We start from the raw sequence: 27,486 nt of genomic DNA, 5'->3' as shown, positions 1-27,486 counted from the left end.
TTTGTATTCATATTCTCCAGGCAGTCAGCATACTGGTACAAATGGGAGCTTTTGGGCACTTGTAAATTAATTCTGCCAGTCACTTTGTTGGCTTATCATATCCAAGTAAAGGGAAGTTACTGGGCTTATAGTCCTGTTTTATTTTTACAAAACTTTATTTTTTATTATAAGATCCTTTCTTTCCTGAGGGAGAGTCTGAAACTCTTGTCATTTCATGCACTGAGAGTTTCCATTCCCCAATCTATAGCTGCAAATACAAGGGTTTTATCTACTGTTCTTTAGATGTCTGTCTGACTTTGGGTGACAGTTTGGAAAAACTGCAACAACACATGCTGTCTCCACCAATTCATTCTTTGTTATTAACAGAAAAAGGCTAATGTTCACTTTCATCATAATCAACGGGTCTTTTTGCCAATATAAGTGTTTTGGAGATAATGACAACAGTGGAATGTGAAAACAGTATTATTATTATTCTGGGATGAAGATGTGTTATAAAGGTTTTGTTCCAGATTATTTCCTGTATCCAGCAGTCAGATTGGCATTATCTTTGTTACTGTTTTTTTCCAGAGATGATTATGGACCTAGTACAGACTCAACACCACAGGACAGCTGTGCTTTCAAGGGCAGCATTTCTGTGTGCTGAGGATCTGTCTGTTTATATGCTAGACACTTTGGCAGAAAACTTGTATGCCTTTTTATATTGCAGGTTCTCAGGGTCATTTAGCTTTTCAAAACAGATTTTATGCTTTGATAAATGTGCTAAAATCCTGTCTAGTGCTCAAACAACTGACTTGTGATTAAAATGACAGAACTTAGCTGAGTCCCAACAAAAGGCTGAAAAATGTTCACGGTTCCTAGCTGGTGTTAATCATGATCCTGAACTGGAGACCAATTAAGCCAATAGTCCTTGAGCCTTTGTTTAAAAATAAAACTAAACAACACCCCCCCCCCCAAAAAAAAAACCCCAAAAAACAAACAAACAAAAAAAGCACTACATGGCCATAGCTTTTAGAGTTCTTTTCAGATGAGAATTAAAACTTTGAGTTCAGTATTGCTGCCTTCAGCACCTATGTCAGTATGAGCATAATGCTCTGATGAAGTGTATGAAAAATAAACCACCTTCATAAATTACACTGAAGTATGCAGTGTATTAAGTGTGAAGAAATGGACATCTATTTCTTGCAAGTCCTAAACACTGCGTGTAAGGTTCCTGGAAGGAAAAGGCAGTCTGTTATGCCTTGTTATTTTCAGATATTTTGTGCAAATCAACTTAATAAATGTAAGCTTTCCTACGCAGAGTGTTCAGAAACAACCTAATTTCAAAAAAACTCCATATAAACAGGTTGAATAGTAAGTATCCTTTTTGCACAGAGGGCTTAGTAAAGCATACAGAGCTTCAACTACGTGTACAGGAAATTAAAGCCTTGCTTTCTGTCACATTATAGATGTGTTTCTGGGCAATTTTGTAATGATCTAGAGGATAAGAAACTTGCCCCCAAAATAAGGATACATACCTTTTCACACAGCCTTTCCCACATCATCCTACCCTTCAGGCTTTATCGATGCATGTATATACATACACACACACACATTTGAATGCTGCATGCTTTTGCATAGGGTAGCATGAGTGATGCTAAATCTAAAATCAGTCTTGGAAGAACTCACTTTTCTGAGGTACTCAGTTCTCCAAAGGAAGACCATGGAAATAACTACTGAACTACTGTTTTGTTTTTGTCATTGGAAGAAAAGATCAATTTTGTTTATACAGATAAATATTTAGTTTTAAAAGCAATTGCTTCCTTCCATTGCTCATTTGATAAGTCTGAAAGGAAAGGCTAGCTGGGCAGAAGTGCTGGGTTAATAATAACATCTCTGTGAGAGACTCAGTCTCAATTTTCACTTGAACCTTATTTTCCAAACCATGCTGCATATCTGTTGAGGAACTCTGTCCATCCTTTTGGTTCATTGGTTTTGTTTTTACTAAGTGTTAAATTTTCACTTTACCCTTGACTGCCCCTGGCACCCTGAAGAAAGTCAAAAGCCTTTTCCTTCTTGACTGCTAACTCTGCCTTGGACTTCAGATGTCAGTGCAATATTTGTGGTTGTTTCATCTGTTACTGGTGCTATTGATGCTGTACAAAACCCATACATCATGTAGCTCTTTACACTTTAGTTCAGGAATACACAAATCAGGTGTTTTGTCTCTGATTGATGTGTCAGTACTTTGTATTGTAAGATGTCTCATGCATAGAAGTATGTAACATAAGCTGCCATTTAAAATGAATATACAATATTCCAACATCTAACATAAAACATGGTTACAATGGCATGGATCTTTGGTAACATTTTGGATTATGTAACAATAGTGTTGTTACTTCAGTTCAAGAAAAGGAGTTCAGCTTTGCCCAAGCAGCACCCAGCATTCCTATAGCTACATTTACAGGAAGCTCTTATAAGGAAAGCATCCTAGAAATAACTAAAGGTTGTTCCAGTGTAGGTAATATTTGTAAAGATAGTTTGTTTTAACCATTCAAGGATTACAAGCCAAAGATACTTCACTGACAGGTCTATCTCAACATTTGAATTTATCATTCATATATAGTTTCTCATACAAAGATTTTTGGGTTGTTTCTGCTTGCATAGTGACTGATTTTATTGCCCCCATGAATGTGGAGGCCTGTGGCAAGTGTAACACTGCTGCAAAATATTTATCTGGTCTGTTAATTAATTGTTTGAAAGAGCTTGTCAGCACTTCAGGAGTGGCTTCTGTTGTAGAGTCCTCACTTTTCTGTTAGGACTTTCTACTGACCAACAGTACTCCTGATGCAGAGTAGTCTGTTTACACAACTCTTTCTGTACTTTATGTTCATTTTCCCTACAGCTCTCTGGTGAATACACATGAATAGTTCTAGTGAGACAAGCGCTACTGAAACTGTCTCTGAATTGAAGACAGAAATTAAAACTGCTTGCAAATTGGGAAAAACTAATATATTATTTCCAGGCTGTTGGTCAAACCTGGAGTATGCCAGAAGTCCATGCATCTGCTTTTATTCTGTACTGCAGTTCTTCTGTCTACAAACTACTTCCATGGTTAATTGTGAAGATGTGGACAAACTGGAGGGACTGATGTTAGAAAGCACTTGCTTCTTTCCCTCAGCTGTTTCTGTAACAATTTACTTTCTCTTCTGTGGGTCTTGGTAATGCAGATTTGAACTTTGGGCTCCATTTATCAGAGCTGTTTTAATTGGTCAGCCTACTTGAAAACATCCACATGTCATTAGAGTTACTAACTGCAGTCACTAGGTTGGAACATCTGCTCCAAAGCAAAAAACCATATACTGTAAAGCTCCCTTCTTGTGGGAAAAACAAAAAAACCAGCTTTATTCTGGCTGATGTGCAAGTGAGTGAATTCTATCAGTGCACAGCTTGGTGCAAAAAAATTTAGTAGTAATCACTGGAACAGGATTCTGAGTGGGAAATTAGGCTATGAAAGGAGTACTCCCCACTCACCAGCACACAGCTTAATTGGGCAATAACTTTAAGCACTGCCATGGCCTTTTCAACTATGCTTCTTTTCTTCCTGCGTGGTCAGGTGGAACAGATAATCAGGAGGGTGAAGAAAAAGAGACTTCCTGACACCAGGCCTCATTTGGGCTTCTTTCATTGTCTGGAGACTTGCTCAAGCAGCAGCGTTTGGGATGCACCTGCCCTGCCCTGTAGCAGAGGCAGTGTGGCTCTGGGGATGCAGGGGACCTGGGCAAGGTGCTGGAGGCCTAGGTCCTTGCTGAGGACTTTGTCTTCTATCAGCATCCAAAGCAACAACAGCACCAAACAATGTTGCTTCTTTTCCACTTTTAACAAGAAAAAGAGGGACAGAATTTGAGCACTAACAGATTCTGTAAGCATGGCCGAAAGAATTCTTTTGGGTTACAGATCTGAGAGCTGCCTGGCATATGTTTTGTGTTCTGCTGTCCTTCACCCCCTTAGGGCAAATACTCATCTACTGATGCATGTGAACTATGAATTCATTTTAATTATCAAGTCCTGTAAATACTATTTAATTAAACTGCTATTGGTAATACAAAACCAAATGCATGCATTCAGAATATGTGATAGAAATTCTTTCCACTTGTAGCTTTCTCAGCAGGAGAGCCATTCTGTTCAGCTGATTGCTGACCAATCTCAGAAATTAACCCTCAACCTCTTTCTACTGACTATTTGAAGACAGAAAGCTTTTGAGTAACATAGTATTTATAAATTAAGACAGAGAGATTAAAAAAAAAAAAAAGCAGTCAAACTTTGTCCTTGATGTAACCTTCCAGAATTTTGCTAGCTTTAACAACTGTTGCAGAGAGTTTGTTGTTAATGACATTCATATTGATAAGAAGCTGTTACATATTTTCCTTACAGGGCATCCTAGGTCTGGTCTTGATATCACATAAATTACTGATAAGTTTGTGGACTTGTTTATAGTCTTTATTAAGGCAAAAATGTCAGAATTATGCAGTTGAATTCAGAGCTATATTGATTTTACACCGTGAGAATGTGATGAGTGTTTTTTGTAAGCGTTAATTAATGGAGCTGAAGAGCTCAATTCCATTGCTGAGTGCAAACTTAGTGGAAGATTATACCTTTAGAAGGTTTATTTCCTGTTTGGCGTTATGAAAGACATAGAGCTTAAGAAAGCAAAGGTATAGTGTTTCCCTTAGCACAGTAACTGTTTGGATCCTCAACCCTCCTGATTTTCCTCAGAGATATGAACTATACCATTAGGAGAAATACTCTCGTCTTCAATTGGAAACTACCCCTTCCTCTTCCCTAAAAGACGGTTTTCATCCTTGGATGTATCTTTGGAATTGAATACCGTTATTAATTTGCTAATAATGTTCTTGATTTTCAGACAGAGTTTTCTGGCAGAAGTTTCTTACTGGCTTATTGTACTGAAAACCTCCCATGGAGTCTGCGGAAACTGGCATTGCCAGCCAGTGAGAATTCAGTCATGTGTCAGCAATAAAGAATAAATAGATTGTCTCCAAATATAGATGGAAATTTCATAATGCAGTATTTGGTAGTGTCACCAGCAGAGCTTATGTGGGTGATTATTTGCTGGAGCAAACCCAAAGATGTCATCCAAATAACTAGGTGATGGGAAGTTGTGCTGTCCATATAAATGAAAACCATTGTTTCTCCAGCCTTCTTCATACACCAGGTGCAAAACATGTCTGCTCTGCAAGAGAGGCCCAAGAAGAGTCACATCTATCACATGATAGTGCTGTTGCTGTTCTCTGCTTACTATGAAGGCCATTTGTTTTGAGACATCTAAACTTTCTGTGCAAGCAGGGAGAATGAGAGGAAAGGTAGTTGCCAAAGCCTACCCAACCACACTTTCTTATCTGACCATGTAAGGTGGCATCCCAAACACACAGGTACTTTGAACTGAGGAGCAAGCCAGGCGCCTTACAGTTTTTTAAAGCTGAAGGACCTTTGGAACAGGGTCTGCATTTTGTGAAGAAGTTCACGCAGTAGTCCCCTTGTCTGAAGTGGAATACTGGAAAATAAAGAACAAGGAGCAACTTACACTTCAGGGCAAATTAATTCTCTAAAATCTGGTGCTGTGCTGCATCTATGACTTCACTTCCCTCAGATTTTTTTTAGAGTTATGTATGTCTCTTATTAACAATATTGCCTTTTTTTTTTAAAAAAAAATTGCTTCTCCTACTTGCTACTGTTTGCTTGACTTCCATGTTTAAACAGTGGGCAGCTTCTTGTAATTAGTTTTAAAACAGATTTTTGTGATGTTTCTCCAGTCAAATAGGGCTTTTTTTCTCATACCTGGTTTGTTTCATATGGGGCACTGTTTGCCACTTTGATTCATACATTGCTTAGATGTTTGGACTAAAACAACCTCAGAAAATTCCATTTATTCAGACTGCAGGAGAAGATTAGGATATGATGCAGCACTCTGAGACTAGAGCATGGACAATTTGTAAGTGAACTGTATATTTAGGTGGGCATGGTCTGAAGTTGTTTGGCATTTTAAGGTTGGAGAATTTCTGCTGAACTCTGGATCAAGTGTGTAATAAATAATCTGAGTTCTGTGCAGTGGGGCTCGAAACAGTTAGTTGTAATTCAGGTTTACTAATGTAGTGGGCCAGGTGACCAACAGGAAAATATTCCTGGGCTAGTCCTATTAGCCAGGATTCACAGTGGACCCTCTAAATATGTTTTCTTTGCAGTACACAAAGACCTGTTGGTTACCCCAAGAAAAGGGGTTATATTAAAATTCTTAGCTAAAGTTATTGGGAGTATCAGTTATGGAAACTGCATAAGAATTGAGTCATTGTTGTGGGAGGCATATGGGTTGAGTTGAAAAACACCAGAATAAAATTTTCATTTTTAATGAACAGTTTTTGCATGTTCTGTGGTATGTGTGCAGCCCTGACAAGCCCACGTTTTTTACAGCTTAGGCATGAAAGCATTCCTATTGTAACTGTTGCTATTTCTTATCTTCAGCTGATTCACAGTATGTGAGGGATACATCAGGAACGGTCAAGTGTGTAATCATCAATCCTGCCTTGCATACCTATTTGCCAAGTCTTAAATAAGTAGAAGTAGATAAGGGAACCCAATGCTGTGCTCAGATTGAGACCCACAAGGGACACAACCTGTGTTTATTTAGTGTTCCTCTCTAAGTCAAATGACTGGCTAAGGTGAGAATGGCTTTGCAAGTGTCACAAAGTAGGCAGAAATACTAACAAGTATAATGTGGACTATCATCCTTTCCATTAAGGACCTTGAAGTGTATTGGAAGTGTTACTAAATTTTCTAAGGCTCAGAGTTATTTCTTTGAAAGTAATCCCCAAGAATTAGCAAGGCCAAACTAGATATGCACTTGACCAGGCTTGCTGTTGCAAAATGACATGCTTCTCTGGAGATAGAAGCATGTTAGATGTTAGTATTTCACTCTGGAAAGCTATATGTGTGAACCTCTCTCTCCTAGTTTTGTGGAAGTACTCCTGATCCCAAAAGATGCTAAAAAAATAAACAACCGAAAACCCACAAAACCCCCACCACTTTGGGCATTTCTGCCCTGAGACAAGAGATAGGTGGGGATTTCCTGTTTAAACATCAATTGTGTGTGTAGTGGGAAGAGCCATTTAGAAATTTTTGTGTTCTGAAGAAGCTTTCCTTCATGTGGTGACTGCTTTCAGTGAGGAGTCAGCAGAGGTGAGCATCTCCTGGGGGATAAATGTACAGAGTGCAAGAGGGTGAAGAGTGCAGGATGGCCATAAGCAACATGAACGAGGTGTGATGCTACCCCTGGGTCTGCAGCAGTATCCTCACCATACAAAATTTATCATTTATAACCCTGTCATGTTTCAACATTGCACTAAGTAATTAATATGGTATGAAATTGGAGATATTTCCTGTATCCTGAGTTTATTAAGCACACCAAGTACCAACACAAAAATGTGTTTAACTCTGGATACAGTTAGTATGACAAGATGTACTAATGTTTATAGCCTAATAAGGGATATTTGCTTCTGTGTACAGAAGTATGAAGTTCTGGAAACACTTCATACTTCGAGAGGCGGTGTGAGGGAAACACTATGGTTTATGTTGGTCTGGGAGTTTTTAGAATTGCATGATGATGTTTGGATTTCCAAAATACTGAGCAACTGCTAGGCAATGTTTATTTGTAAGAAACTTGGCTGTTTCATGCTGCCATGAGGTACTGCTTAGGTGAGAAAGGGTTCTTTTCTGAAGTTTTGCCAGCACCAGATTCACACACAGTGCAAACACTTGTATTTGAGCTAGGGTGTAGGCACAGCTAACTACCTTCCAACTTGAGTGATTATATAGGGAAATACTTTCTTCCCTCCTTGCATAGTTTCAGCTTAAAGAGTTGGTGAGGATTGTATTACTTTAACCAACACTTTCTTAAGCAACATTAGATAACTGGCTTGTGTAAGCTCCTTAAGAAATGCTTTGGTCAACTTATTTTGATGCAGAGTGGGGGTGGCTGTGTACTTTTGTTTGTTTGTTTTCTTCAGAAATCAATCTAAACAAAGTGCTGTAAAAATGATGTCTCTCAGTTCAGTCTAAACAATGGCAGGTTTGCCAGCAGCTCCTTTGAAATATTTCCCCATCTGATACATCATTAACCAGAGGGAAACAATCTGACTTCAGTTACACTGAGAAATTTTATAATAGGTGCTGAGAAATCAGCAGGTGCAAGAGAAGCCTTATGAACAGCAGCCTAAGGTAAGTGGGGCATCTACTGGTGAAAAGTTGCAGTGATTTCATCTATTCCATGAAAGTCTGCTCTAAATCCTTCTGTACAGGCCATTTTATACATTCTACATTTTGCTTTGCCCAATAAGGAAGTGCCAGACCTGTTTCCTGAACTGTCTGGGAAAAAAAAATGCAATTTCTTCTTGAATAATTCCTTACTTTTTGGTACTCCTTTAGAAATGTCTACCATGGACATTGCAATAGTCTTGTGAGACAGTTAGAAGAAGAGAAATGAGCTAAAGAAACTTGTCAAAAGGTGTGATTCCTGTCTTTAGCTATCTCCAACCTTCCCCTGCCCCAGTTGCTCATGGCAAGTTCTCTGATAATTTATTAAGTCTGTGTTCTTTGTACCAGGAGCTCTGACACTCTGACCAGCTGTCCAGGGTTGGAAATGAATACTCTGCATAAGGTGATTGAACAATTCTCTGTGAAAAATACTTGTAAGATTCATAAGAGAATGCAACAATACTCTATAAAATCCAGAGTTCCCAAACACAGGTCATTATCCACATAACTAAATTGCCTCCCTCTGTTCTTTATAAAATGTATGCAACAGTGTGAGAGTCTGTACAGCATTAAAGAAAGTTTAATGACTTCTGCAGAATGTATTTAAAAATGTATTTTGAAATTTTTTTACTAAATTCTACATTGCATCTCTTTTTGCACATTAGACAAAGACTTGGGAGGAGCCCAAGGGGGCTTTCCCAGTCATGTAAAACTAATTGTTAGGACTACCATTTTAGAACCAATGACTGTGGGAAAAGCTTGCCAGTATGTTTACTTGGAGTGTGGTTGTTCACTTGTGAAAATGAAAGCTGAATAAATAAGCAGTAAAATAATGCTAAACTAGGAGGTGATGTGTTCAAATTTTTAAAAGATCTTGCTTCTGTTGTCCTTATAGATATGACATTGTCACCCATCCAGTAAAGCCAGACACTTTAACACTTTTTAAAATTGTATTGCCATAATAGAGGAGGAGTGATACATCAAAATACAAAAGCACCCTTACTTCTGCTCTGCTGCACAGCACATTTGCTAAATTTAGCTGTGCTGGGGAATCAATTGCTTTATATAATCTTAGCACAAACCATTGCTGAAAAAAACCTATCTGAGTCTGTCACTTGACCTTGGGCAAAACAAGTCTTTGTGCTTTCTTCAGAGCTCCTTCTGTCACGTATGTTAAAAGAATCTGTAACCAAGCAGTGATTTCAGCTGTCCTTGTCCAAAGTCAGTGGAGTAAGCAAAAGTCTTTTTTTAGTCTTGTTAAACAAAGCAAAGATTCCAGTACCTTCCCTTTCTGGGCACTGGTGCTTTTTTTGGCTGATCTTTTAGCATGTTCTGTGCTTCGTTTCACTTGAACCTTTGGACAGAAACAATACCAGTTCTGTTTTGTTTAGTCCTTACAATACTAATGTTCTTTTATTTAGCCCGTATTAGTAGAAGCAAAAAACCCAAATCATTGTGATTGATAGCTACAAGACACTTTGATCTCTGAAATACAAGGTGTGCTAGATTACTGTGTTTAAACTTTACCCTGCTTTTCTTTTTATCCAGAAGTCAGATAATACCTGGTTGCTATTTCCAAACCTATAATTTCTTTTGGCTTAAGAGTTCCACAGTTAGAAACTGTTTGAGGCTGGGAGAAGTCCTTAGAGAAATACAGAAAAACATGCAGTATGTTTGCTCTGTTCTTTCCATTCTTCCTCTGTGTTGTCTAGTACACACCTTGGACAGTAGGGTTAGAATGACCTTTTTGTAGGGCTGGTGAGCCAAATGTGCCTGTGCTTGGTAACGGTGCGGGGAAAAGTCCCAGCAGAAGTGGAGTGACCAATAAAAAAGAATAGAGAAAAAAATCTTTGACTTATGCTTAAGGTTAGAAGAAAAAAACCAAGGTATCTCTTTCTAGGCAGCAAAAACATTTCCTTTGTTTCCTGAATTGCAGATCCTAGGGCTTATGTTGGAGGGAAACTGTTGCCAATGATGGCCAAAGGGTAGCATTTTCATTACTTTATATCTGACCTTAAGGACCTGGCTCTTCAGTAAATGCATTTATTACTTTATTTAATCATTGCAATCTTCTTTAAAAAAATAAGACAAAACCACTACTGCTCTATAATCCTAAACAGATGCAGGAAATAACAGAAGCTTTTCTGAACACTTTTAAAGAAATAAATGTTCAGGAAACCTGAATCAGCACCAAAGCCGCAAAATTCTTACACTGACTTATACTTAGTAAGACTTAGATGAGACTTTAAGCTTTTGTTTTCATCTTTCATGGCATTAAACATTGAACTTGACCCATGTTTTCCCATTTTCTATCCACTTGGATGCCTGGTGGTTCTCTATAGTAGCTGGCAGACTGATGAGATTTTTTAAAATGTGTTTCAGAGAGATGGTACTGTAAATTTTATTGCTATTAGGCACATTGCTAATTTTTCTAGGTGAAGCTACCATATTCTTCACTCAAATATGTTACAATGACAACCTGCTGGAAGAATTGTTAATAAGGAACCTGCATTTTAAGAAAAGCAATGCTCCATATTTATGGTAGTCAAGAAATTTCTGGGAGATAATTTGGCATGTGTATTATTCTAATCATTCAAAACACAGAAAATAAAAACTGGGTCATGAATGCTAAATTGTATCATATGTCAGCATCACTTGCTATGTTATTAAAAAATATTAAAACGAATGTAAAGACTGCATTTTACTGTATGTGAGAAGGAAATTGAGACTTTGTGAAATTCACTCTTTAAAGGTATTTAGCACAATTAAGTAGTTTTAGGGAGTAAAAGGGAGAATAAAGAATCCAGAGAAGGGAGCTGTATAAAATATTACGGTCTCCTTTGTATCTTAAAAGAAAGGGAATTTGCAAAACTAATTAGTTCTGGACTTCTGTAAGCCCCTAACATTCTTGTATTCCCCTCTTTTTTTCCATGTGTGTTGATTGATTCTGGGATGGGTTGTTCCATTGAGGCATTTCAGGAGATTTCAAAAGAAGAAAGATGCACATCCAACAGAAGTTAGTAAAAATATACTCTAGCAGTTCTATGATTGTAATCATACTGGCACCACAAAACAATCCAAGCTGGCCACCTACATCGGCTGTAATAGAAGGAAATAAACATGTGTCATCTGAAGCATCTGGTTTAGTCTAGCAAGCAAACATAACCCTGCCAGGCTCAAGTGTTAAATAAATTCAATATATGTAATCCATCCCTTTAAGAAAACAATTAATATTCTTAAGAGTGTTTACCGAAGAAGAGTAATGTGTTTTTGAAAATTTTAAATAAAGCAAGTACAACACAAGACATCCTACTGTGAAACAGATACTTAAAATATTTACTACTTCTATGCCTTTTTAAATGTTACATTGCTTCTCATCCCCATGTTCTCCCTCTTCTCTCCAAATCCCCAAAACATCACTATTCTTACAGTCCTGCCTGTGATAGAGCAATAAACTATTGCCAAACTTAATTCTTACTCTCAGCTGCTGTCCATACTACAGCTTTTTTATTGGAATGACAGGAGACAGTATCAAAAATGACCATGAGAAAGACATAATTATTATTATTATGGTATAAAAATTATGGCTACTTTTTCAGAAGCCCACATAGTTTTTTATTCAGGAGGTGAGAGAATTTAAAAAGTGGTTTTTTTTGTTATCTGGTGGGGTTTTAAAAATTATGATTTTTAGATTAATTATTAATCAATAATAAATATTAAGAATTCACTTACCAAGCAACTCAGAGATAGTCAAGGCCTTCTGCTGCTGTGTTATTTTGTAGCTCAGATCATGATATTTAATCTCAATACGCACAAGGTTTTGCCTAATGACAAATACATAGAATTTACTTGAGACAGGAGTGCTGATTGTTTTACTAACATCTGTCAGCATGGTCTGAGTTCAGGGAGAGTGATGGTGTCTTTAATAAAAAATTAGATGAGTGTTATAAAAATCAATTACATGAGAGAAGGGAAAAAACCCAAAGTCTGATAACAAGAGCAGTTTATCAGGAGTAGATCTTCCTGCTGTGTTGAAAAGGTAGCTCTAGATCTGTACAGTGGGATAGACTCATACTTTTTAAGGGTCACTGAGAGAAATGTCAAGCAAAGTGACCGCTCTTAATTATGTGCAGCTGCATATTTAGTTGCTGGCATGTTTGTGCACAGCAGTGCTTGTCCTAAACTTGGATGTTCAGTTCTACCCTCTGCTAGTAGCCTCACTTAGCTAATTATATTCTTGCCTGCTGCAAAAGTAGAAGAGTGGGTAAATCTCAGTTGGAGCAAGACCTGTGTAATGACTGAGCAAAGAGATCCTCTTTGTGGTATCTTGTCTACAGAAGGACTCTGCCAAGTCTTAAATATATAAAATATAAATGAATATTAAAAAATGGGCTTGGAAGAAAACAGACACAAAACCTGATTCCACGCATGTCAGTGGCTCAATGTCCAAGTGGAATATTTGGACCAGCGCTGTTTAATATCTTTTGTAGTGGCATGGACAGTGGCACTGAAGGTTCCTTCAGCAAGTTTGTTGATGACACCAAGCTGTGTGCTGTGACTGATTTGCTGGAGGGCAGGGATGCCATCCAGAGGGACCTGGACAAGGTTGAGAGGTGAGCCTCTGTGTACCTCGTGTAGTTCAGCAAGGCCAGGTGCAAGGTACTGAACCTAGATCAGGGCAAGCCTCTGGAAAGAAATCATAGTGGCCTTCCAGTACCTAAGGGGGGCCTACAAAAAACATGGAGAGGATTTTTTTACAAGGACATGTAGGGATAAGACAAGGGGAAATGGCTTTAAACTGAAACAGGATAGATTTAGATGAGATATTGGGAAAAATGTATTTACTCTGAGGGTTGTGAGGCACTGGAACAGGTTATCCAGAGAAGGTGTGGATGTGCCATCCCAGGCAGTGTTCAAGACCAGGTTGGGTGGGGCTTTGAGCTACCTGATGTAGAGGGTGGTATCCCTGCCCACAGGAAGTGGAACCAGGTGATCATTAAGGTCCCAATTCAAACCATTCTATGATTCTTCAGAAGTGTTAACAGCTACAGGTTTTTCTTTGACAGCGACAATGAACTCATTAACAACATTGCTGAAAATAAAGCATTTTCTATACAAAATCATCCCTTCTAGCTCTTTGGGTGATAATTCTAAAACTCAGGTAGCATTAGTGTATAAAAATAATCTTATTCCCCTAGATTCTGTTAGTAAGGCGCCTACCCTTGTAATGGATTTGCTAGCAGAACTATCCAATAAATATTTCACTTTTTCCTCCTTACATCTTCAGAAATAAATACATCTCTGTGTTTTATCATTTGAAATGTGTACTCATTACTGTGTTAACAGGATTCCTATTGGTTAAGGCCTGGTAACAGGGGAATTTCCTTTTTGTTCCCTTGCTTAACTGAATAGTTACTGAGTTGCGCATGATGTTTACAGACAATAAAATAATCAACAAAGATAAAATGTCCTGAAGGTATTAATATCATTTGCATATAACAACAGGTTTAATTTTCATAATGTTCATTGGGAACAGACTTTTTAATTGGGCCTGTAGATACAGGACAAGAGGTAAACTAAGAGAGGATAGATCCAGACTAGGTATAAGGAAGGCATTTTTACAACAAGGGTGGTGAAACACTGGAACAGGTTGCCCTGAGAGGTGGTAAATGACCCGTGCCTGGAAACATTGAAGATTAGGTTGAACTGGGCTCTGAGCAACCTGATGTTGATGAAGATGTCCCTGCTCATTGCACGGGAGTTGGACTTGTTGACCATTAAAGGTCCCATCCAATCCAACTGTTTTATGATTTGTATAGTTCCTGTGCACGTATAAACAATGCAAGCATTTGCAGACTGATGGCTTCAAAAGTGAGCAAATTAAAATCACTGAGACAATGGAACTCATAAATATTTCATGAATCAAATTTTCTACAGTTGTTTATAGACATGCTTTCATTTGTATATACTGTGAGTTCATGTAGCACCTGCCTTAATACTTATTTGTTCTGCTGACATCCCTGGCTATAAAAGGCAATTCAGTGTATGAAACAGTACTCAATTTTCTTTGACAACTAGATCATATCTTTCTAGCAAAAAAAAAAATCTGGGAATAATTCAATTTTTGTATATATAATGCTTGTGTTTGCGAGGAAGTCTGGCACCAATTTGTTATAACAGTAAGGCACATATGGTCTGCTAAAGCGTAAGGACACATGGCATCTCTGAATCTAACAGTATGAAGATTAGGCTAGTGCAGTCTGCATACTGAGCAACACAGCTCTATGCATAACACACGTCCTGTCACCTTTTCCTCCCTAAAAGTTGTAGTCAGTACTGTTCAGATGTTTTCACACTAGAAGGTATCTTCTGTTGGGTGGAGAACTACCTCCTTTTACTGTGTGGTGCTTTCAATCACACAACCATCCTGTTTCACTCTTCTGCTACCTTGTGAGAATTAATGTTATATAAAGATTTTCTAAATAACTTTTATAATATAAATGGTATTAGGGAATTCTTCTAACAATAGGAAATCTTACTGAATCTGTGGCATTGCTGCTACAATAAAACCAAGGTCTTCAGTACTTAAAAAGCTTCCTTTGGTAATAGGCTCAAAGGAGAAAAACTTTATAGAGCATCTATTTGTGTTTTTCCATTGTCTTAATCTGTGGAATTGTGAAGATTTGTCTTCTCCACTGAACCGATTATAAATAGGTTTGATAACCCTACTTTTTTTATTCCTAGTTGGAACAGTGATCAAAAAACCTTGTTAGATTAGCAACAGAGAAGGTAATTGAGAATATTACCTTATAATTGCATTATCCATTTTTTAGATTACCTTTTTATCCAGTCTTAGGTGCATCCAAATAGATATATGTATATATAATATATATACATGTAATATATATCTAAATATATCTATAGTATATATGAATATAACTGTAGGATATTAAATTCTACAGTTATACTGTAGTATTTAAGTATAACTGTACTTAAATATATCTGTAGTATATATCTAAATATGTATGTATCTGTGTATAATCCATATCACATCATATCATATCATATCATATCATCGTATCATCTCATCTCATCATATCATATCATATCATATCATATCATATCATATCATATCATATCATATATCATATCATATCATATCATATCATATCATATCAATATAATCCATCAATATAGATAAGAATTTGTATAAATCTTAACCAGTTTTGTCAAAGAGATTATATTGTCTCAGAGACAATGGTAATAATACCACACAAAAAATATCTTTTTAAGGTCATATTTTCATCATACATTCTGCTAACATGGTTAAAAGGAATTGATAATTTGTTAGACAAGATGTTAAGCAAGATTACCTGATGTATTCTGGGTTTTTCTTCAGTTTTGTAGAAAAATATTTTATGGCTTTTTCTCCTCCAAAGTTTGAATAGGTGACAGTGGTAGGATAATCTGTTTCTTCACATGGGGCAGGACAAGTGGAATTGTGTGTTCCTACTGTACATAATCCTTTTATCTCTATATCATCTGAAATTTCAGGAGAAATAATTTATATAACATTTCTAAAAAAGCACAAGGTTTAAAAACTTTTAAAAAAATACTTCCTAGATTACTTTTTATTGGTTTTGATAAATGTGTGGATTAATTATCCCAAGAAAAGTGAATACTTATCAATTTTGAAGGATCAAATAAGTATTTACAACTGTCATTTGAGAAACTGGTGCACAGAAACAAGGGCTGAGATATTTTTCTCACTTTTTCTGTAAAAATACAGCACCTCTAAGTCTTTCTGCCTTCATTGGGGCCTTATGTGCTTATTATTTCTCACTCACAGTTAAGCAAAAAGACAACAGAAGACTTTCGATGTTCTGTGCTAGATTTCTAATTAAGTACTTAGGTATATATCTTTGGTCTTGATGCCTTAGTGCCCAGCTCATTTCAGTGCACAGAAACAGCTTCCAGAGAAATTCCAGTTGTAGTTGGCTATCAACTGATAACTATAAAAACCTTGGTAAGCTAAGTTCACTTTACCTTAACCCCTGCCTGACATTTGATAATTGGGCTCAAGACAGGGCTCAAGACAGGTAAGAAGGCTTAGGGGAAGCTTTCTCTCTTCAAATTCTGAGAAATCATAAAATTCTGCAGGTCTGGCTGCTCATGAAAGTGGGGAGCTGTTCATCTCACAAGGAATTACAGAAAGAATTACAGAAAATAATCATTACAGAAATCTGGGAAAGCTACAGGAAAACACTGTGGATGAACAATTGTAAGGTATAAATATTTCCAAATCATAAGCTATGCTTGTGAGATGAGTACTGTAATCTCCTGCTCGTGATGCTCTATTTGTCCTGTTTGTGGATTGGCAGAGGTTGTGTTTGTTCACTCTGCTTGTGGGCTTCTCACTTTTGCAAAGCACAGAGGAGGAGATATCTCAGCCTGTTAGCTGATGATTTGAAATACTCTCCAGGGATGCTGGGGTTGTGGATTTTATTCTGGAGAGGCAGCCTTTAGAGTTCTTAAAATAATGCTCTTAGTAGGTCCCATATTCTGGGATCCAACTGTCCATCCTGTCCAGTCCTGTCCATCCTTCAGAGGAATTTGGGGTCATTTTTGCTTATTGCTCTGTGGTTTCTTTGAAATTCAGTCACTGAATATCTATTAAGTAAAATAATATACATCTTCCCTCATGAGTGGCTCTTAAAGGTCATGGTTATATAAGAATATGAACTCAGTGGAATTTATTTCAAAATAGCTACAGGAAAAAAGTAATTGTTCACAGTAGTACACATGGCCTGAATGTTGCACACACCTTATCAAAACCCCCCACCAACTTCTGAGTCTACTAATCACTCACAGAGAGTCACATTACACAATAGAAGCCAAAGCAATTAAAAAAGAAAGCTTTCTGAAGTTCATGAAAAGTTACTTCTCAGATTATCATTTTAAGTATTTTCCAGTCTGTTGTAGTGATTTACAAATTTTATACCCAGTGTGTGCAGATTATTTATTTATGGAAAAGAGTTGCATTTGGAGTGTTTTCAGAATTTATAATTTACTTTTAAAAAGATAAAACCTTAAAGTCCAGTGATTTATGTTTTTACCAGTTAACAAAGCTGTTACTGCAGTGCTGTTTGCTCTTCTTGCAAAAAGAACACAACCTTGGATCTAGAAGGATACCATGAAGATGTGAAAATGCTAGCCAGAGGCTTGGTGATTGAAAACAGATTAGCTGGATGTTCTTCCATTTTAAACCATTTAGATTGCTAAAATGAATTCTTCTATTAGTTTTTAAAAAATATATACATACATATATATACATACACACTTATTTTTGGGGATATTTTTTGCGTGATTTGTTTTTTAATAGGCATATATTTCATGCTCTGTCTGGTCTTTGTTTTCAGAATATTAAACGAACTGGGATGTACTCCATTTCAGATTACTTTCAGTATTTTGGTTTAATTGATAGATATTGTCTACTATTTGGAATTGGTTTGGAAAGCATGAATATGAAGTTATTACTTACAGACTGCTGGATAAACACATTTGTAAAACTTCAGCAAGTCACATTCTGTTCCATTTCCTAAAAATAAAATAAAAAAAAAGATTAGGAGCTTCAATTAACCATTTAACCCTTAGCTCTATTTGTACTAAACTGAAATGTAATGTAATCAAAGTCTGCTCACCACTTCATGCTAATGATTACACAACTGAGAAATACATTCAGTTGGGCACAGTGCAGTTGCCAACACCAGAAGGAGTACAGAGTGAAGAGACACAACAGACCAAGCCAGGAGGCTGCTGTTGGAGCAAACACCATTATGGGTATCACTCTGAGCTGCCTTTAAGTTGTGGCTCACTCTTTGTCTTAGCTTGTTAAAGACAGGAATTTCTGCTTTTCCTAGTGGAAATGAAAAAAAAATCCCAAAGTAAGATAGATTTTATATGTGATTAGATGCCATGTGTTTCTGCAGAAATTTTGATCTTCATGCAGGAGTTTTTTTGAGACCTAGGGGGTGAGATAGTATGCACTGCTAGAGCAAACTTTTCAGATTTCAGATGGCCTCAGTTTCACCCCATTTTTAATTTTTTTTCCCCTCACATGGAAATGTTGTGTAGCAGTTTAGCACACCGTTCCAGAAGGCATCACTCTCCTTTATCTAACTGTCCTTGTATAAAGTTGTATAAAGCTGTCATCTCGGGAATGGGAGACCCAGACTTAATTACCTTGACAACCCCTTTTCCATGACAGTTTGCAGAAGACTGCCAACCTCCTTTCCCAGGGGTTCTCAAACAAAAGGCCTAGAGATTACACAGTAATGGGTCTACTTTAGTAAGACTATTCTGCCTTGCTTGAGCATATTTAAAAATACAATGAGTCAGAAAGTGCAGGCTTTCTTGTGACATTTCTTGTCATCTAGTGGCTTTCTTGCCCACCAGATGTGAAAAAAGATGTGCAAGAACAGAAATTTGGGTTCCAGCTCTTGCTTTAGGTGACAGCATTGCTGTTACATTTAATGCTGGAAAGGTGTGAGACCTCAGTGTTACTGCTTTGCATTTCTAAAATGATTAAGAAGCCTGGATACTGTAGAGGAGTCTTACAGCATGCACCTGGTGCTCCACATCTGAGGCTGAATAGAAGGCTCCATACAGCTTTTTGGCTTTTGTAGAGCCTTTGCTGCTGCCAGGCTCTTTCCATGGCTCATATAGGGGTCCTCAGATTCTGTCTTGAAGCAAGCTCTTCTGCTGTGGTTGCTGAACACCTGCCTGCAAAGTAAGTTGTCTGGATTACGTAGTTCTAGCCCCTTAGGAAGTCAGGCTGAAGACTACAGGCCTGTCTCACACTCCTGAGGCACAATTTTTTTTTCTATTTTATAGCTTGTCTCCTAAGAATAGACAATGACCCAGATGCGAAGTCTAGGCTTGACCAAATATCTTGCTTGTTTCCTTGGAATTTTAATTAATCTCAGATGGATATTATCCGCAGATATATGCTCTGTCTCCTTGGCTGTTCAATAATATGTGAGGTGTTCCAAGAGGATGATCAGTGTGTGGTATGAGGATACTACTGAGAAATACCTGGAAGAATGAATGGCAAACAGCCACACCAGTCCTGTATGTACCGGGCTTTGCATTCCAGCAAACATCCATTAGTACTATAAATCTTGTGGTACTGAAGCTTTATATCAGGCTTGCACTCTCCCCATGGGTATTCTTGGATAATTGACTGTAGGGTAATAATAACAAAAGATGTGATTTTGGGGGGTCTGTTTTAAACACAGATACTGCTTTTTCACATTTTCAAGTGCTGCAGGAAGCCTGTTGAAGACATAAGGTGTAACACTGTGATTTTAATTAGAGGCAATTACAGTTCATGCTCTTGGGATTAAAAATTTATCTCCCTTCTCTTACAGCAAAAATAGGGCCTGATCAGACAGCTTAGTGCAAAATGGTACTCCGCTCTGCCTGGATTCTGCTAGGAATGTGAGACCCCCTTAATGCTAGCAGGGTATGTTGATAAGGAAATTCTGTGGTTTTTACCATTATCTGTCAATGAGGCTGTAAATTTACAGGAAAGAAAGGCTGACTTTGACAGAGACAAATTAGGAAAACCAGTGATATCCTCCCCCAAACAGCAGTAATTTTGTTTGTCTGGAGGAAATGTAATTTTTTTGAGTCACTAAGACATAATAAATATTTTACATTCCAGAATGTCTAATTCATTGTCATTGCTTCAGAAGAGAACTAGAGACAGTAAAAAACGTTACTTCCAGTTCATGGGCTAAGTCCTTACCTTCAGCTGGCGGATTGCGACCTGTGCGTGCGTCCCCACTGGTGTCAATAAACCTAAACCATCAAAACGTGGAAGCTCTTGGGGTGAATGGATAACAAAAGTTATCCCAGCATCAGTGTAACCAAGAGTAGGTTCATCAGTGAATTTGTCCTAAAACAAAAAGAATTGTTTAAAGTAGTTTTGGCTTTGCTTACCATCTCAAAAATTAGTTATATTTATTGTGGTACTATGCTATTTAGTAAAATTTTGGCAATTTACAGGAAAGTATAGAAGCAAACTGACTTGAATTTCCTTTGTTTATTACCTCCTTGGGTTTCCTTCCAATTACTATAAACTTTTAATCTTTTTATTACTTTTGGCATCCCTCAATTTTAAATACAAGAAGTCATAGATGAACATTTACTGATAACTTGGAGATTTGTTCCTTTTGCTTGCAACTACCCATCACATTTCAACAAACTTTCCATTGTCTTCTTCAGAAGCTTTCACTCCTGACCCATAATTCCTTGAGAGCAAAAGCAAATATCTAAGTCATTTATCAATCTGTTTTCTTGCCCATTCTCACAAGGTGATATTCCGTGTTTTCTGCTTTTTGTTGGTCAAAGACAATTCTAATTTCAGAAACAATTTACAGTTCAAAGACCAGGTCTTGGCTGGCACTGAGTTTCTGCCGCTGCTGTAACTAAAATTTGGTGCTACTTAGAAACTGGCACCAGGTGACCTTCCCTACTGGGCCTTTTATTAAAATGAACTGCTTGTATAAAATTAAATTGCTCTTGTGATGACATGCTTTAGTTGTGGGTGGACAGTGCATGTACATGCTCATTCACAACCTTCTCCCCCTTAGACAGAGTCAATAATAATTCTGTCTTTTTAAAATCTTTATTTGGGCCTTTCCTTTAAAATACCCTCTCACTTGGAAATAGTCTTGATTTTGAATTTTCCGTATGAAATTCTGGAGGTCTGTGTAAACTAAATCAAATGAAAATCCCAAACCAAACCAAAAAAACCCCTCCACTAATTTGTAAGTTAGTACACGATTCATTGCATATAATCCTTAGGATAGCTGTACCTGCTGGACATCAAAAAGCAAATGTAAGCCTCTTCCAGACAAACTCACTCTTCTTGCTGAAAGATCATTGTGATTAAAAGTAAAGCAGTTTCCAAATTCAGTGAATACATGTTCAAAATCCTTCAATAAAGGAAAATAGGGAAGAGTGAAATGAAAGAAAGAACATTTGCAGTTTCCTTAGTTAATTACAATGCAAAAGAGAGACTACTGGAGTTGTTGGGTTATTTTGTTGTATTTTTTCCTGCAAAGTCCTCAATATTAGAGTCAGAAAAGTGGGAGTTGATGAAATATTCAAAAGTATTTAAGCCCTTTCTATAGAAAATGAAGTTTGAGGAAGAAATTTCACATTGTTTATTAACAGGAGCTGCTCAAAATAATTTAATGTGGTCCTGTGTGATTTCTATACCTGTTACATTATATAGAAATTATATACTCAAAAATAACTTTTTAATTTTTCCATTAGTTGCTTAGTGAAGACTGCTTAAAAACTAAATGTCATGTTACATATGAAAATACAGTATTTGAATATTTTACCAAAACCACCTCATAATTTAATATGACTGCATCTCATTGCTTTAGTTTTAGTTCTTAGCGCTAATGTCTTCCAGTTAAGAGAAGTCTCTAATGCCTAATTTTAGAAACTACAGCATATCTAAAGGTTAGATTAAACTGAAAGGATATAGACTTGGCTTCTTTGTTCACATTTTCCATTTAAATTGGGAATTCCTTTACAGAAGAATTGACATAAAAATGGGATGATCATATTTTTGGCTGTTGTCCCAAATTCCCAAAAATGGGCTACTTTCATTTCAATATTTAAAATTCCTGTGGACTCTACATATAGTTACCCTGGTTGTCTAAATTCTTAACTTCAGGAACAAGGCTACAGAATCACATCATGCAAAAAACTTTGTTCAAACTGTCCTTCATTATAGCCACTGCTGGAAAAGGTTGTTATATCCAGCCTGGAGGTATGACAGCTTTCTAAGGCTGCTGTCTGTGCAGAAGTGGCATTAGGCAGAGAGCAATTTAAACTGAAATCCTGTCTTGCAGCTCAGACAGTCCAGCAGGCTGCCTCTGCAGTCAGTGGGAGAATCAAGACCCTCAGGGTAATTTAGACCAGGACTTTTGTCCTCTGTTGTTGGACTGTGAAGGAACATAGAGGAGCAGCTGGCAAAGCTAGATGTCTTGAGTATAAGAATATATCCCCCTTCTCTCTGTGTTGCCGTTTTAATAAAATAAACACACTTACCTGTGGGTAACATGGCTTTCCAAAAAAATCACATTCTAGCAATGTGCTGCTGTTCAGATAAAACCCGTTTTTCCTTGTAAAGTCTTTGATGCTGAAGTTCTGGTTCCCAAGAAGGAAATAATTTAACTCCTGGGAGTATTTATCATCCATAGAAATTTTTTGCAGAATTGCAGATACAATGTTCCAAATTAAAAAAATTACTTTCAGGTTACTCACTGCATGAGCTTGAAACCTGTCAGTGAGAAGGAGAAAGAATTGGTTGGGATACTGTAGTTGTAGAACTGATCTCAGGGCTGCTCTTGACAAAACTGTGACACAATTTGCGGTCTGCTCACAAACTATAAGTGATTCTTGCCCACTGGGTTGCAGTTTGATCTCTACAACATAAGTAAACAGTATAGTCTCTATCTCTAGGAGTGTATCTTCCATATCTGGAAAAAAAAATAAACACCTTCCCATGGCTATTCTGGTCAGTCATACAGGAAACACTTCTGTTGGGTGTGGTTGTTTATTAAACATTAAAACCCAACCCCCCTGAGTAGATTAACCATTCACATAAGCCAACAACCAGATTTGTAGAACCGGTGACAAGCTGAAAAATTGTGTTTGCATATGAGAAACTGGCTGAGAGGAGCTGTTCCTTTCACAAAAAAAGCTGTCTTCCTTAATTTGGAGAATCGAATTCTAAGCACATTTGCAGTAGTCTCATGTACCTGCTTTACTAAGGCACTACACCCCACTGTAGACAGTGTACCTTCCCATGGTAGCATGGTGGCTTAAATCAAAGATGATCTTTACTCTGAATCCACTTCAAGAGTCTCAAAAACATGATGAGACTTTGGTGATGCTTTCCTTATGTACAACACTGAAGTAAAGTGAGGCTTTACAGAAATTCTACATTTGAAGAGAGAATAAACACAAATGAAATTATAATGCCATGTTCTCTAGAACTGACATTTTATCTTATTTTTAAAAATGTGTTAATGTAACATCTTTGCGTAATAGATCTTGATGCCCCAGTTTAGGGAAGATTATTAGAAACGGCTCTTCACAACTGAATTTGAGTTAAAAAATAAAGACAAAGGGAGTGCTGTGCCTCTTTGACCTGCTAATAATCAAACCCCCAGTTAATAAAAACAGGAGGGGAGGATAAGCACAGCATGACTGGCAGATGAATATGGCAGCAAACTGTTACTTAGATGGAAAAATGCCATGCTCAGTAGCTGGCTCCCTACAGTGTGCTGCCGCTATAGTTACAAAAAGCGAGGCATGTTCATGACAGCCAGCCCACTGCAACCAGAGGGACTTCTGTCTGCAGTGCACATTGTGTGGTATAACCCAGGGTGGCTTTGTGCAGGTAATGGAAGGTGGCATAGGGAGGCAGAACAACTTCATGTCTTTGAGACTTGGACTTCTGGCTGATTCTGCCAGCCAAAAGGTAGAACATAAAAAAACTTACTATTTTTTGAGGAAAAAAATGTAGATAAACTTTCTGTGTTCCTAAAACTGTTCCTAAATTATGTGTTTGCTCTAAAAACCAGGCCACAATTTTATTAAATTATATTTGAAGTGGCTGCACTAAATGTTGGCCACTGTCTTCAAATGTAGAAATTTGTAGTGATTTGGAAATCATGCTTAGACACATGATTTCCAAACAACCAAATACTTTCCTCCTGCAAAAATCTCAGACATCAGCTGGAGTTGTAAATGCTGAGCACCTCTGAAATAGTATCTGTTTTACCTCAGATTTTTGCCTCTGCATGAGGTTTCTACTTAAAATTATTTGCAAATCTTGCCTTTTATTTTTAACTTGAATGTGGCTGATGGCTGGCCCTTAGTTACACTGAAAAGCAACACTCATACAGAGGAGTTTTTCTATTCCAACTTCTGTTGTGAAACTTAAAAATCATGTCTTCTGAAGGAAGGGGAAGGTTATAAAAACAACCTCCCTTTCTTGTTTCTCATATTTTCATCTTCATTTAAGTATCACGAGGTGGTGTGGAAGACATGGCCCTCATACCCATATTTTCCTTGGTTTACGTGATTTGTCCAAACAAGTTGTGGAGCCTGACTGCTTTCAGGTAAGGATGCGTTGTGTCTCAAGAGTCAATAACAAACATAATTTTTACCTGTTCAAGTTGCAAAAGGTCACAGCGGGGAATTTGACGTTTTCCACATACTGAACCACCACTGTAGTTGTGGTTGGCCAGCTGAAGTAGTAGATGAAGCGACTGCAGATCTGCCAAATGACAATGGCAAGGCAGCCTAGGACTATCAGCAGCCACAGCGCCCTGCGAGCCTTGCTCTGCGTGTGGACAATGTTATGCACGCCATGGAATGAAGTGGATGAGGCAAACTTCTCATGATATTTCCTCCTGTCTTCCAAATCTGGCAGCAGTTTCCTTATTAAACACAATCGTACCTTTTCCAGTATTCCTGAATATGGAACAAGGTTAAAATTTCAAAAAAATTAGCATTTAACTAATCAGTTAAAAAAGGAATCCACATAATTCTGAAAATGAAAAGCAGATGTAAATTTTTCCTTTAATTGTGAATTCTCTCCTTAAGTAATGAACTTCCTTCTGAGGATGGAAGAGCTGTGTGCTAAGAGATGAGCTCAGTTCTGCCCTAAGTACAAATTATATCTTGCAGTATTTCAAGCCCACAAATGTTTAAGCACTTTAACTTAAAAGAATTGTTCTGTTTCTGGGGGAAGATTGGATTTTGACCAATACCTCAGGGGTCTGAAACCATGAGCTGCTGTGAGCTTATGTGAAAAGTTAAACATCTCATTTTTAAAGTAACAACCCAATAAAGGACTGGTCCTTCCCACATGCTCTGACAAATAAAGATAAGAACTAAGGAGATGGAATGATATGAAAGGGAATTTCACTCTTTCACTATTAAATTTTTTAGGATAAGGCTTGGAAGGTTGCAGGTTCAAAAGAATATCTAATCTCATTTTCTTAGGTTCATACTTGTCTGATTCCATAACTTTGAAATAGGATGGGTTTAGTTTTCATTTGTGTAAAAACAAAACAGTTTTTAAATCTAAGTTTCAGGGCTATAACTAACAATGAATGTAATCAATACCAAGAACAGCAGTAACTTTCTTATGCTTAATGCTGAATAATCTTTTGGACATGGATTTAAGCATCATTTTTTCTTCCAAAATATCCAGATGAGGGAAATTTCATGAGACCTTTATTTTACCTCATCATAATTGGATCACTCTTTTTGCAAAGTTCTTTTATGGATTGTTATCCACTACTTTATTTTGGCATTAAGTAAGACCATAAGAAGAGTAAATCAAAGAAAGTTTGTGAGACAGTTATATACCTGAAAAATGTATTATTTAAATCAGTGTTTAACAGCAATTAAATGCTTCCCTTCTTCTGTTTTTAACCAAAAATTGGGTTTAATAGTTTGCATGTGTGGTAGGAAGAGAATAAAGCCTTTTTATGACTGACTTACTTGAGGCTATTACAGCTGGGCAAAGGAACAAAGGGATGTAAGAGTAATCTGCCAGAGCCGCATCAGCCACATCGTGACCACATCAGTACTCTGTGGTGTTTCTTTGGTCCACAGTCTCTGGACCGTGATAATGAAATCCTGGATGGATTTCAAAATGTTTCTGAAGGGAAAGAATTTACTTTATGGTGTTCTTTTAAGGGCTGTGTGAGAACTTTGATCAATGTTATGTAATTTACTATGACCTCGTTTTATCATCAAACAGTTTTCCACAAAACTGTTCAGAAGTTTCTCTCCTAGCTCTAGTGAGTATTGAAGCCCACTGCAAATCTGTTCAGCCACGTGTGGTTTTGTACATCATGCTGGAATGGAGAGGACTTCAGGTTTTGCTGTAGGCTTCTCTATTATTAGCACGTGGGCAGTGAGGCAAGTTCTTTGCATGCTACCCGAAAAAGAGCAGAGGGAGGAGTATGTTCCTAACACGTCTGCATCTGCTGCCTGTAGACTCCAACAAGAGACCACAGGCAAGTCAGATCCTTTTCTCCAAGGATAGTGCTGTGAGTCTTTATTTCTCCTATATGCACTGTTCTAGGTATGAGAGTGATAGCATATCCCTACATAAAAGTCCAGTGCCATCAAAAAACACTAGTTATTAATCAGCAGAGGTGTAACTTTGAATCTAAGCAAACATGAAACTAAACTGTATATCAGCTCTGGAGCATAGCTAGTACAGTAAATAGTAGTAAGTAGAAATGATGTTTCACCTGAGAAAAACTTTAAAAGTTTTCTTTTATTCTGATGTGTAGGATATTCTAATAATAGCATGCGGCTGCTTTCATTACCACTACTTTGTGAATGTCTTAAAGAACCCTTACTGCCAGATTTCTTACAAAATGCTATTTAGTAATTACCCAGTTAAAACTGTATTAACTTTTTTCTAAATACATAGAGGATCTAAAGACTTTTTAATTGCTTAAGCAAGAATACGAACCTTTTTCTAGAAGCTTTTTTTGAGCTCTCCCTCCTTTGTTGTATCTTAAAAAGGTACATGATTGCTACTATAGGACAAGATGACAAATAACAAAGCTCTTGGTCAAGTATTCTAATATACCTAGTCACGTACCTTTGGCATCCAATTGAATGAATCTCCTGAGCTGGTCCATGAGGCCGTGCTTATTTCAGTGAGGAAGGGATGGATAACGAGCTGCCTTACCACTGGGATCACTGCTAGGTAATGGCTTTTATAGAACTCTAAATGGGAGGTGATTCTTGATGACACATGAGACTGGGTAATTTACCTGCCAGGGTTGCTATGTTTTGCCTTTTATTAATACGGTCTGCAATATGGAGGAGAAGATAATTTTGATTACAGGATCAGATGTACACATTTAGATACATTTAAATTACTTATTATGCTAATAGTAGTACAAGTGCACTTGTGTATTGCATCTCCTTACAAATTTCTTTCATATATTTTCCTTTTGTTTTAGAAAGGCCAAAATACTGTGCTGTTCATAACTGAATAGCTTCTCTTGAAGTAAATAAGGAGCCCCTTCCTGGTCTGGAGGGCAGTAAATGTCT

General features: G+C 37.3%; 1 protein-coding gene across 1 annotated transcript; it reads right to left on the bottom strand.

Moving 5' to 3' along the window:
• Positions 1–8,037: 8,037 nt before the first annotated feature.
• ASIC5 (acid sensing ion channel subunit family member 5) lies at positions 8,038–27,068 on the bottom strand. The gene is made up of 10 exons (XM_063422032.1): positions 27,029–27,068; positions 24,564–24,870; positions 22,435–22,666; positions 21,183–21,302; positions 20,111–20,260; positions 19,396–19,543; positions 17,843–17,899; positions 15,675–15,843; positions 12,034–12,125; positions 8,038–11,400 (listed from the first exon to the last, which is right to left on the bottom strand). The coding sequence occupies exons 1-10, from the start codon at positions 27,066–27,068 to the stop codon at positions 11,201–11,203; spliced, it is 1,515 nt and encodes a 504-aa protein (XP_063278102.1). The 3' UTR covers positions 8,038–11,200.
• Positions 27,069–27,486: the final 418 nt, after the last annotated feature.

Source organism: Prinia subflava, chromosome Z (genome assembly GCF_021018805.1).
Source record: "Prinia subflava isolate CZ2003 ecotype Zambia chromosome Z, Cam_Psub_1.2, whole genome shotgun sequence".
Lineage (NCBI taxonomy): Eukaryota > Metazoa > Chordata > Aves > Passeriformes > Cisticolidae > Prinia > Prinia subflava.
This window is presented reverse-complemented; position numbering and strand designations above follow the sequence as displayed.

Bases quoted from the DNA above. Each gene is read 5' to 3' on its own strand.
- ASIC5 (XM_063422032.1), bottom strand. From the start codon at position 27,068: ATGGACCAGCTCAGGAGATTCATTCAATTGGATGCCAAAG. The intron at 24,871-27,028 runs GTACGTGACTAG...TTCCATATTCAG, and splicing joins CATTCAATTGGATGCCAAAG to GAATACTGGAAAAGGTACGA. The intron at 11,401-12,033 runs GTAAGTGAATTC...CTTCTATTACAG, and splicing joins GACTATCTCTGAGTTGCTTG to CCGATGTAGGTGGCCAGCTT.